Source organism: Amblyomma americanum, chromosome 9, assembly GCF_052857255.1.
Source record: "Amblyomma americanum isolate KBUSLIRL-KWMA chromosome 9, ASM5285725v1, whole genome shotgun sequence".
NCBI lineage: Eukaryota > Metazoa > Arthropoda > Arachnida > Ixodida > Ixodidae > Amblyomma > Amblyomma americanum.
The window spans coordinates 124,844,901-124,856,923 of NC_135505.1; the positions used below are offsets into that span (position 1 = coordinate 124,844,901).

Sequence of the window (12,023 nt, forward strand, 5' to 3'; positions counted from 1 at the left end):
AATTTTTCCCAGCATTCTCCGCTCCTGCAGTAAGGGGACTAACGTGATCCCGTAAGCGTGCAGAGACGGCGGCCAACTAATGATGCGAGGCCTTACGTCTGGCTTTACAGCATGTGCCATAGCGGCCACTTCTAAATTCTTTCCTTCCTCCATGCGGCCCAGTATCGACGCCAGAGCAGTTCGCTCCAATGATGATGCTTGCGTGTCAAACTGCAGCCGTCTGTAAAGGGACGGGACATGGATGAAAAATTCAGGTGGGCACTTCTGTGACGTAAGTGCGGTGAGGCGAAATCCTTTAGCGCGGTGTCGCTGATGTGTGGTGATTATGTTGATTAATAAATACACAATTAATAAATTCACAACATTTTTGCTGAAGTTCATTATTGCGCACACGCTTGGTTGCTGGAGGCACAGGAGAGCGTTTAGGCGGCATACTTCCAGATCTGCGGTCAGGAGGCGTCTGGCAAGATTGCTTGGGGAGCGCTCCTCTCGAACGATGGTGGCGCCACTCAGTGACGTCTCACGCATGCGTTGTAGGCTGAAGAGAAGGTGCATTGTCTGCTATCGTCTTGCGCTTTTGCAGTGCATTATCGTATACTGAGTTCCTTGTTACAATATACTACACCAACCAGTAGTATTACTAAGTAGCTAATTACTGATTTACTAATTGATAAATTTATAATTAATAATTAACAGTTACCAATTAGCAAATTAACTAATTCACAATCATTTTCCTACTAATCACTATATGCCAGTGTAATGCGCGATGTCATTGCATGTTAAAGAACCCCAGATGGTTGAAATTCCCGGAGCTCTTCACTACGGCGTCCCTCATAGCCTTGGTCGCTTTGAGAGGTTATACCCAAAATAAGCCTAAGCCTATTGATTAATTGCAAACTAATCAAGTAATTATTAATTAGCGAATTACCAATTACTATTTGACTGCGAGGAAACTTGTCTACTTACGCGGAGGAATACAAAAGGATGTGTTTTGAGGAAAGGAAAGGTTTTTATGGAAAGGACGCAGTAGCTCTCAGAGCTCGAAATCTCGGTGTACACCACGACCACGTTTTATTGACAGCTATAGTGTGACACTTTTCTGCGAACGCTGGCGAGTCATGCGCCTATACATGGAAACCAAATACCGCAGTGGTAACACAAACCATCGAACCAAGCAATCAAGCGCTCGCCTTAAAATGTCAGCACGTGACTGGCACGGCATCTCTGCTACATTTTTGTGCCAGGAGCCATTGATTAAGGTGCCTGGCAAGACGCCCAGAGAGAGAAATAACTAATTTGCTCCCGTAAAAAATGACGGGGGAGAAGGCTTTAGCCTAAATCCTCATTCATTCTACTAACCGTCGGCCGGAATTCCTTGGCCGGACTTTTCTTGCATTTCCACACCGGATGAGGGGTAGACAATAAACGAACGTGAAAACAGGGCACGACGTACCATAAATATTTTTGGGCATACGACGAGCGACTGCAAAATTACGGGAAAATTATCCACCATTATAAATTTGGACGTAGACTGCTACCCCCGCAAGATGTTGGTCTAAATATTAGAGTAGTAGTAGTAAGTGGAAGGTAAAAGATTTTTGCTAACCTCGGCACCTGACATCACTACGGTGGCGGCACAGGCCAGCAGAAATAAAGGATAGCAGGAAGTTTGAAGAAGTGAAATGTTAGAGGTGAGGGGCAGTAAGAAAGGATAGAGGGAGAGGTGTAAATCTCTGGTAGCACGTTTACGTGCTACCAGAGCTTAGCAAGAATAACCAGTGCAAACACTATGAGGCGAGAGGGACCCTCGATCACATACCTTTGTCGTGTCCACAGTCCCCAGGAGTGGGACAAAATATAGTAAGTAGAGAAGCCTGGGAGACCCTGCTGCGAAGCGCGGACCCTACAATCCAGCGACGCACCATCTATCTGTCGGAAGATGCCGCAACAAGCCAAGGGCAGCCTGCCAGCCTCTAATCTTCAGCATGTCGACCCCTGCATGTGCCCCGGGGACGGGGAGGGAGCCGCCTCTTTTCATATGGAAATAAAAGTTATTTAAATCAATCAATTGATCAATCAATCAACCAACTGCGATCGCTTCATAAACTATAATAAAATTTCATTGGGGGCCAAACCTTGTAGTACAAGATCTGCAAAAGAGTTGAAATCTGGGCCAGTCGGTACATAGTTAGGCGGAAAAAGAAGTCCAAAACAGGCGAGGGACAAGAGGAGGAATTCACAACCCAAAGACTGTAATTTTTCAACGGCTCAAAGATGTTCACGCCCGCTCATAACAAAGTTCGAAGACACAAACTGAGCTGACCGCAGTTATTAAACCCATTAAAGCTGGGCAGAGAAACATCTAAACGAAAATAACTAACGTTCAGAAGCGTTTGGATGAACTAGAAGAGAAAGGGAAAGTTTTTGACACCTTAAGCCATGAGTTTACAGGCATGCAAGAATCTATTGAAAGCTGAACTTCACAAAATAACTTTTTACAAAAAGGCCTAGATGATATAGAGGACAGGCCACGCCGCGATAATCTGATTTTTCATGGACTAACAGATTGATCTGGAACTTGGCAACAAACAGAAAGCACACTGACCAATTCACTAACGAAGGTTCTTGATTCGCCACAAAATGACCCATTTCAGAGTGCTCATCGTTTAGGGATCTTTTCCGCTAATAAATGCAGACCGATCATTGCCAAGTTTACCAACTGCGAAATAAAAGATTTAATTTTATCACATCGCAGTGATTTCAAGGAACACAAAATTTCAATAAGCGAAGTTTTTCACCCGCCACTCGTAATGCGAGACGGAAACTCACCGAATTTGAAATCATCCATCCGGGATCACCCAAATTTGGCCTTCCCTACAGTAGGCTATACAAACGCGGCAAATGCTTCATGTACAATTCATCCAACGACACAGTCGATGAAATCGAGCTGCCGTCTGAACACGAGCCCCAAGGATCAGACGCTTCGCCACATGGGGCGTCCTAGGGGCGCGAGAGGGGCAGTGGTCAGTCATCACCATCTGATGTCGCGATTCTGTATAACAACATCAGAAGTATCTTGAGTAAGAAAACTTCTCTTTCATCGGCAATTGACACCTATTCTGAGAATAACATCGCACTGACTGAAACTAGGCTATCATCTGAAATTCACGATAATGAAATCTTTCACAACGCACACCGCTTTGCAATATATCGCAATGACCGAACTAATTAGCGTGGAGGCGGCCTACTCCTTGCTATGTCGAAAGACATACCGTCATCATGTATCTACATTAATAGCATCTTGAAAAATTTCTGGACATCAGATACTCTCGACCATCAGAAAATATTATTGGACGTGTGCTATGGTCCTCCACCTTCTCTACTCTCATTTATTAACGACCTTCATGACGAACTTAACATAATACACACAAGATTTCCATAGGCTTCCTTGTTTTAATGGGATATTATAACTTTTCCAATATTTCTGGTAAAACCCAGCCTCCCACCCTATATCAATTTTCATCTGATGCCAGAGATTTTCTTGATTTATGCTCCGTTTTTTCACTTAAACGATTATTCGCTAACGCTGCCACAATCTCTGTCAACACAACCAAAAATTTAAATTTGATCCTAACCAATCGAGCCGACTTTGCTTCAGCCATCACCTACTTATCTAACATACGCGATCACTCCTTGCTCATTTTCAACAGTAACACTGCCGGTCCTAAACCTGCAAGAAAGAAAAGACCATACTAGATTATATTAGAGCAGGCTTCGATGTCATTAACACTGAATTATCCGTTTTTACTCAAAGCTTCATCAGCAACTTTGACGATCGGTCTGTGCAAACGAACTGGGGTATGTTCACGGTCATAATTCACGAATTAACTAAAAAATTTATTCCAAGACGCACAATCAGTTATAATCCTCAAGCCTCATGGCATATCGCCCATATTAAACGCCTATCGAACAGAAAAAGCGCCAATATTATACAGCTAGGCTATCACCATGTAACGCACACTGGCACGCATACAAGACTGCGGCTGCTGCCTCTATAACTGCGCTTAAGCAATCAAAAGATAACTTCCTTTCTAAAACATTACCATCCATGCTATCTACCAGCATTAAAAAATTTTGGCGCGTCATCAACCAGCATACCAGAGAAACTATTAACTTAGCTGACGCGTTAGGGGACCCTATTCCGGCTCATTTATGCGCATCAGAATTCAACAGAATCTTCGTTCAGAATTTCTCGCGCACATCAAACCCCCAACATTCCGCTCCACTCCGGTATAATTTTTCAACTATGCCTCACATTGCCATCTATTCATCTGACGTCGCTAAACATATTTATGCGATAAAAGTCCATTCATCGCCCGGTTTTGAGTGCATTCATGCTAAATTAAAAAAAAACAATACAATTGCTTCCAGTCCTCCAATAATAACAAAGGTTTTTCAGAAGACTCTCGAATGTTCTATTCTGCCAACACAATGAAATGTCGGGAAGGCGATTCCATTATTCAAATCAGGAAATAGGTTAGGGCGCTCGACTAATAATAATAATAATAATAATAATAATAATAATAATAATTGGTTTTGGGGGAAAGGAAATGGCGCAGTATCTGTCTCATACATCCTTGGACACCTGAACCGCGCCGTAAGGGAAGGGATAAAGGAGGGAGTGAAAGAAGAAAGGAAGAAGAGGTGCCGTAGTGGAGGGCTCCGGAATAATTTCGACCACCTGGGGATCTTTAACGTGCACTGACATCGCACAGCACACGGGCGCCTTAGCGTTTTTCCTCCATAAAAACGCAGCCGCCGCGGTCGGGTTCGAACCCGGGAACTCCGGATCAGTAGTCGAGCGCCCTAACCACTGAGCCACCGCGGCGGGGCACTACTGATCCGGAGTTCCCGGGTTCGAACCAGGCCGCGGCGGCTGCGTTTTTATGGAGGAAAAACGCTAAGGCGCCCGTGTGCTGTGCGATGTCAGTGCACGTTAAAGATCCCCAGGTGGTCGAAATTATTCCGGAGCCCTCCACTACGGCACCTATTCTTCCTTTCTTCTTTCACTCCCTCCTATATCCCTTCCCTTACGGCGCGGTTCAGGTGTCCAAAGATATATGAGAGAGATACTGCGCCATTTCCTTTCCCCCCCAAAAAAAACAATTATTATTATTATTCCCTACAAATTATCGCACCTTCTCGCTCACTAGTACTTGTTGCAAAAAAATAGTACATGTCAAGTTCACTAACCTTGTCAACTTTCTCGAGTCTCATTCTTTTTTTACACCCGCACAGCATGGCTTTCTGAGGTCATTTTCTTCGATACCCAACTTACGCTTCACTATCAAACTTCACAATATTTTAGATCGCGCATCAGAAGCCGACTGCATTTTCCTAGATTACTCTAAAGCATTCGACAAGGTCTGTCACCGCTTATTGTTTTTAAAGCTAACCTAAGTGAATATCGACTACAATGTTCTGAAATGGATTGAATACTTTATTCATAACCGATTGCAGTTTGTTTCCGCTAAAAAGTTTAACTCACCTTTCAAGTTTACTCGGGCGTGCCACAATGGTCAGTGCTTGGACACCTTTTATTTCATATTTACATCAATGATCTCTCTTCCGTTGTATCATCTAACATTCTTTTGTTACCTGACGACTGCGTTGTTTTCCGCGAAATAAAATCCCCCGACGACGCTAACATTGTTCAACGTGATCGCTCTAACATTTCTCTTTGGTGTAATGAATGGCGCATAGAACTTAATGCTAATAAGTGCAAAATTATCCGAATATCAAGAAGTGCTAACTCTCCGCCTGTGTACTACCTAAATAACATTGCCTTAGAAGCCGTTACTTCATATGAATACCTGGGTGTTCATATTTCTGTTCACCTTGACTGGATGCTTCATATTGAGTACATTACTAACAAAGCTAACCGCATGTTTGGCTACATGCGCCGTAACTTTTCCAAAAATCCATATCTCTTGAAATTATTGCTTTATATAACACTAATACGTGCTAATCATGAACACGCCGCCGCAATATGGTATCTTCATAAGGAAAAACGAATAAATCTGCTTGAGGTGGTTCAAAATAACGCTTCTAGATAGTTTTATCGTGTCCAACTTTAACAGTACCACTAGTGTAACAAGCATGAAAGGTAATCTTTCTTTACCTCTTTTAGCATCCCGCCGGCAGACAATTCGTTTGAGCCTTTTTCATAATCTATACCATCACCCCATGCTACGCGATGCCCTCATCTCGTCCCCCAGATACGTGTCAAACCGCATTGACCATCGTCACAAAGTTGGCATTGAAACATGTAACACTATAACGGCATTTCAGACTTTCTTGCCTCGTACATCAGGTGAATGGAACCGCCTTCCCGCAGATATCGTCGACATAATTCATAACCACCATTTTCGTTCAGCACTATCTAACATTCTATAAGGATGGTGATAATACTTGTTTTGTAATATGCATTTTACCTGTTTGTGTTTTGTAACCACTCCCCTCTTTAATGCCTTTGGCCCTGAGGGTTCAATAAATGAAACGGGAAAAAAAACTACGACGACTACTACTACGACGCCGACGGCTTTTCGGCCGAACGAGCTGCATACACTGTCGCGTAAAATCAACATGGCAGTGGCTTAGCCCGGATATGCAAGGATACACGTAGAAAGAGGTACGTTTCTCTGGCTGAGCTTGTTGTGGCCACTGTATGTTTAGCAATGAGAGACATTGGGCTCCATCTCGGCGGCTATGCGCCGTCTATAAAGCCCGGCAGTCTGTCATCCCCGTTTAGCAAGCCGTTCCTCTCTCTGTTCGGGCGTCTCCGCTGCTCTGTTCACCTTCTTACGCCCATTCTCTCTTCGTTGAGTATCCAAGTGCCAGGCGACAACCTCAGGATCGAAAGAGTTAGTCTTCTATTCTCTATATCGCCGTTTAGCAGCGGCTGGACTCCCCTTCTCTGCATCCATATGAAAAGTTGTGATACAGCCGCCCATTACATCTCCGCCTTTTATACGCAATGCTGCGCATGCGGCCGCAGTTCGGGGGATAGAGGCAACTACAAAGCGCGCACCTGTGGCGTCTATCTGGTTACCATGGTATCGGCGCATGCACACAACTGCTCATCCGCATGACGTCACGCACGGCTCCGATGGTGGAGCGGGCGCGCGGCCGCGGCGACAGCGAAGCGCACGCCGCACCTGCTGCTTATCTCCGGTTGCCATGGTAATGGCGCATGCATGAAACTGGCCTCTCTAGACCACAGCGGAATGCTCGACTTGTAGCCAATTGTAGCTCCCGCTACAAAATGAAGGGAGGAAGAGGTCAGGGAAAGGCTTTCGAATTTGCGTTCTTAAGCAGACTTTAGTGCAATCCTGTAATTATTTGACCGAATGAGCTGTATAGGCTATCGCGTAAAAAATTATTCCGGATTAGCTCAGCTCATCCAGGATATGCAGAGCGAAAGATGTCGGCGTTCACTGTGTTCATTGGCGTTGGCATTGACAATGTTCTAGATGGCGATGGCTTTGAGGAAAGGAAGGGCGCATAACTGGCTCCCTGGATACGCGGACGCCTCATTTGTGCTTTGATACATGTGGTGATGGTGAGAGGGAGAGAGAGAGAGAGATGTGATCTGAACGCATTAGCGCTGACAGGCTGATAGCGTAGTGGCTGACATGCGGCCGTGCGGCAATGGCTAGGTCGCAGCGTTCATTTGGAGATCAATGTCTCGCGATCAACCATTAACTGCATGCCACCTCCCAGGGTCGGTCAGGGCGCGCTGCCTGTCCAGTGTGCGGAACGCAATCAAAGCAGGCTTTTGCAGTTGACAGCACCGCCGTACATGAAAGCGAGATTGAGGTCTCCACTGACCCATGGAGCCGGTTGTGCGCCTTTCCTTTCGTGAAAATGAACGGCCTTTTGAAAGTTGTCAACGCCGATGAACTTTATGAACGCCGTCGGCTCATTTGTTTTGTTTGGTTTATGAGGAAAGTAGTGGCACAGTAACCGTCTCATATATCTCGGTGGACACCCGAACGGCGCCGTAAAGGAAGGGATAAAGGAAGGAGGGAAAGAACAAAGAGGAAAAAAGGAAAAACTAAAAATTGAAAGTTGGATTTTGAGGAAGGGCGCAGCGCTGCGCAGCGGCGGAACACCTATGACTCAGGGCTACTAGTAGCGCGTGCGCAGTAGTGACTAGGGAGCGAGAGAGAGAAATATCCGTGGCGATTCTATTCCATTCCATTCCAAAACTTTTATTTCCATCAGAAATGGAGACCCCCTACTCCCTACCCCTGGCGCGCAGGCCTAGGGGCAGGGGCCAGGGCCTCCGCGACTAGATGCAGGCAGAGAGTTGCTGGCTCTTCGCGGCCTCTACCGCCAGATGGATGACTTTCCTCTGCATGGCGGGGTCCGCACTTTGCAGAAGGGTCTTCCAGGCTTCTCTACTATTTATTCCTTCATTGACCCCTGGGGAGTGTGTGCATTGCCAGATTATGTGGTCGAGGGTCCCCCTCTCCCCGCATTCCTTACATTTATCGTCTATGTCTTCGTCTTTCAGGACGTGTGATTCCTATACCGGATTTATGTAGTTTCCTGCCTGTAATCTGCGCCAAGTTGTTGCCTCTCTGTTTCCGAGTTCTTTGTCCGATGGAGGGACAGTTCTTCGCTGTAATCTGTAGTTTTCTATTATCTCCGTGTATGTCTGTAGTCTCTCGTCAAGCTCCTTGCAATCGGGCGGCTCTGCTCTTGCCAGGAGGTAGAGATCTCGGGCTAAGAGGTGCGCCGCCTCGTTGCCTGGAACTGACGTGTGAGCCTGTGCCCATATGGGGCTAATTTTCCTATCCATTTTCCTTCCAACTAGTATTCGCACCGCTTCTGGTGCTACTCTGCCCCTTCCGTAGTTGTAGATGGCTGTTTTGCTGTCGCTTATTATGTAACTTGCCTTGGTACCTACGCAAGCAAGCGCTATTGCTACTTCTTCCGCTACCTCTGGATTGCGGCTGCGTATTGTTGCTGCCGAGATTGATTTACCTTGGCCATCTACTACCGAGGCTACTGCTGCTCCCAGTTTGCCGCTCGCCGCATCTGTGTATGCCACTGTCTCGCTGTTTACTTCGCTGAAGCGTTTGACTAGTGCTTCAGCTCTTTTTTCCCTCCTTTCCTTATTGAGGGTGGGATGCATGTTCTTGGGAAGCGGGTCAATCCTCAGCTGTTCCCTGATTTTTCTTGGAATATCCTGTTTCTTTTGCATACCTCTGCCCCTCTGCAGTCCCACCATGCTTAGAATGGCCCTGCCTGTGTATGTTTGGCTGAGTCTTTCCTGCTGGGCGGTCCTTACTTCTTCGGCTATTTCTTTCCATGTATTATGGATTCCCATTGCTAGGAGTCTTTCGGTGGAGGTGCTTATGCGTATTCCGAGTGCTCGTTGGTAGCATATCCTGATTATTGAGTCCAATTTATCTCTATCTGAGGCCCGGATGTTTAGATATGGTGTAGCGTAGCTGAGTCGGCTGATGACGTACGCTTGTACCAGCTTAACTAAGCTCCTTTCCTTTAGCCCTCTTCCCTTGAGGGCTAGTCTTCTGAATATCCCAGTCATCTGTGCTGCGTAGCCTTCCAATGTCTTTATGGTTTCTTCGTTGTATCTGTTACTTTGAATGAGAAGACCTAATATTCTTATTTTGTTTACTTTGCGTACTGGCTTGTTCCCGACCATGATGTTGAGATCGCTGTCTTTTTTCAGCCTTAATGATTTGGGGTTGTACGTTAAGAGTTCTGATTTTTCTGTTGAGCAGGCAAGCCTCCTAGCTGCTAGGTACTCTATCTCTGTATCTGCAGCCGTTTGCAGCTTTTTCTCTATTTCTGCGTCGCTACCTTTGTTTATCCAGACGTTTATGTCGTCAGCATACATGCTGAAATTTAGGTTTTTTATTCTCCCAAGTTTTGCTGGGAGACCCCTCATTGCCAGATTGAAGAGGAGTGGGGAGAGTACCGATCCTTGTGGGGTACCTCGGTTTCCCAGCTCTATTTCTTCCGATTCCAAATCTTGGTATCTTATCTTTGAAGTCCTGTCTGTCAGGAAGTTCTTTATATAATTGTAGTTTCTGCCTCCTACGCCTATTTCCTGAAGTTCTGTAAGGATTGCCTCGTGCTTGACATTGCCAAAAGCTTTCTTGAGGTCGAGACCTAGGATTGCTTTTATATCTCTCGATCGCGAGTCTATGATGTCGTGCTGGAGTCTCAACATCACATCCTGGGTGCTTAGGCCCGGCCGGAATCCGACCATCTCATTCAGCCATAGTTAATTATCTTCTATGAATCAAGTTAGCCTCGTTTGGATTACATGTTCCGTTAGTTTCCCTACACACGATGTGAGGGAAATCGGCCTGAGGTTCTCAAGCTTAGGGGGCTTGCCCGGTTTGGGGATTAGTATGATGCTAGCTTCTTTCCATTTTTTCGGAAGTTCAACCTTCTCCCATACCTGCTGTACATATTTTGTTACAGCTGTGATCGACTCATGGTCTAGATTTCGCAGCATTTTGTTTGTTATTTCATCTGGTCCTGGGGCCGATTTCGTTTTAAGCCTGATTATTTCCGCTCTCACTTCAGACCCCGTTATGGGTGCGTCTAGCTCCTCATTTGGGGTCCCCCATGTTCTGGTAGGCTGGTGCGAGTCACGTTTCCTATGTATGTTTGCTTGATTTCTTCCATGAAGCTCTCGTCTGTTCCTTCGTATCTATGTCGCGTCTTGGCTAGTCATGTTTGTCTGCGACCTGGATTGGGTTGGGTCTAGTAAGTGTATTAGAATGTTCCATGTTTTTGCTAGACTCATGCCTTTTTCCATGTCGTCGCATTTGCGGCACCAATTTTGTTCGCATTGTTGTAGTGCGTATTTTTCGATTTCTCGATTTAATCTGGCTATTCTTCTTTTATCCGTGGCGAGGCGCGCGTTGTGACTTCATAAGCGTCCTCGGAGCACCGCCATGGCGAAATCGCAAATTCGCGGCCAGTAAAGCTTTCGCTTTAGAAAAGCCCATTTTCTGCTTAATGTTTGTGCGCGTTAAAAGCTTCCATCTCTGAAATGACTGCTGAGCCCTGCACTATGACATGTCTTTCTCCTTTCAGTCCCCTGTCATTCCTTCAATCAAGATGCAGATGATGTGTCCACTGAGAGTGAGAGACCAACTTTTTTCTTTCCTGACAATAGTTTCTTCTGGCAGACAACGCTCGAAGAAACCTCTGCAGATTGCGAAACTGCTATTTTGAATTGAAAGCGCACGCAATATGCGCAGTGAAGATGGTGGGTGCACTAGAATGCATTCCACAAGAAGCTTCAGTTTTTTTATTTTTAAGAATTTCTTTACCGACTTCATGAACTGCGGCGCCTTTTGCAGCAGCATATAAAGGCAGCTTGAGGAGGCAGCTGGCCGCGGTAGCGATTTACCTTGTTGAAAGAGAACTCTTTTGTTGACATAATCCGAAGATTGACGCCCTATCCCCTACTAAATTTAGATAGTATTAGCAAAATTACTCGTTCGCCGTCTGCGGGTTCTCCTCCCGTCCCTAATTTCGTGCCACCAGGTTTACTCCATCCGGGGTCGTGAAATATATTTTTTACCTTCCGTAACCCGCGATATCCTAGAGTATACTATACGGCGGCGCGCAAAGGGTCTCCTTGTTTCCCACGATCAAGAAAAGGAGTACGTCGTTTTTAGAGGATGATTATATTTATAGGACACTGGATTATTTCGGTTTCCCACCTTCTTTGGGGCTTTTCATTAAAGAGATGTACAGGGATATTTCAAGCACTCTTTCCCCGATGGCCGGGAAAGTACCGCATTTGATGTGGGGCGGGCGTTCGTCAAGGTTGTCAACTCTCCACCCTTTTTTTTCTCTTAGCATTAGACCCTTTGCTCAGCTGCTTAGCAAACGGCGAGGGGAGGCAAAAATGGGTATTATGATGCACAAAGCGGTGGTAACTAAAGTGCTGGTCAAATCGTCAA

At 45.7% G+C, this 12,023-nt stretch overlaps 1 protein-coding gene across 1 annotated transcript; it reads right to left on the minus strand.

Annotated features, from left to right (window-relative positions):
• Positions 1-3,686: 3,686 nt before the first annotated feature.
• LOC144103652 (uncharacterized) lies at positions 3,687-10,306 on the minus strand. Its single transcript, XM_077636315.1, has 2 exons — positions 10,030-10,306; positions 3,687-3,730 (listed from the first exon to the last, which is right to left on the minus strand). Exons 1-2 carry the CDS (start codon positions 10,304-10,306, stop codon positions 3,687-3,689), a joined length of 321 nt encoding a protein of 106 aa, XP_077492441.1.
• Positions 10,307-12,023: the final 1,717 nt, after the last annotated feature.

Bases quoted from the DNA above. Each gene is read 5' to 3' on its own strand.
- LOC144103652 (XM_077636315.1), bottom strand. From the start codon at position 10,306: ATGGTCGGATTCCGGCCGGGCCTAAGCACCCAGGATGTGATGTTGAGA. The intron at 3,731-10,029 runs GTACCCCACAAG...TCTTTCTTGCAG, and splicing joins AATAGAGCTGGGAAACCGAG to GTTTAGGACCGGCAGTGTTA.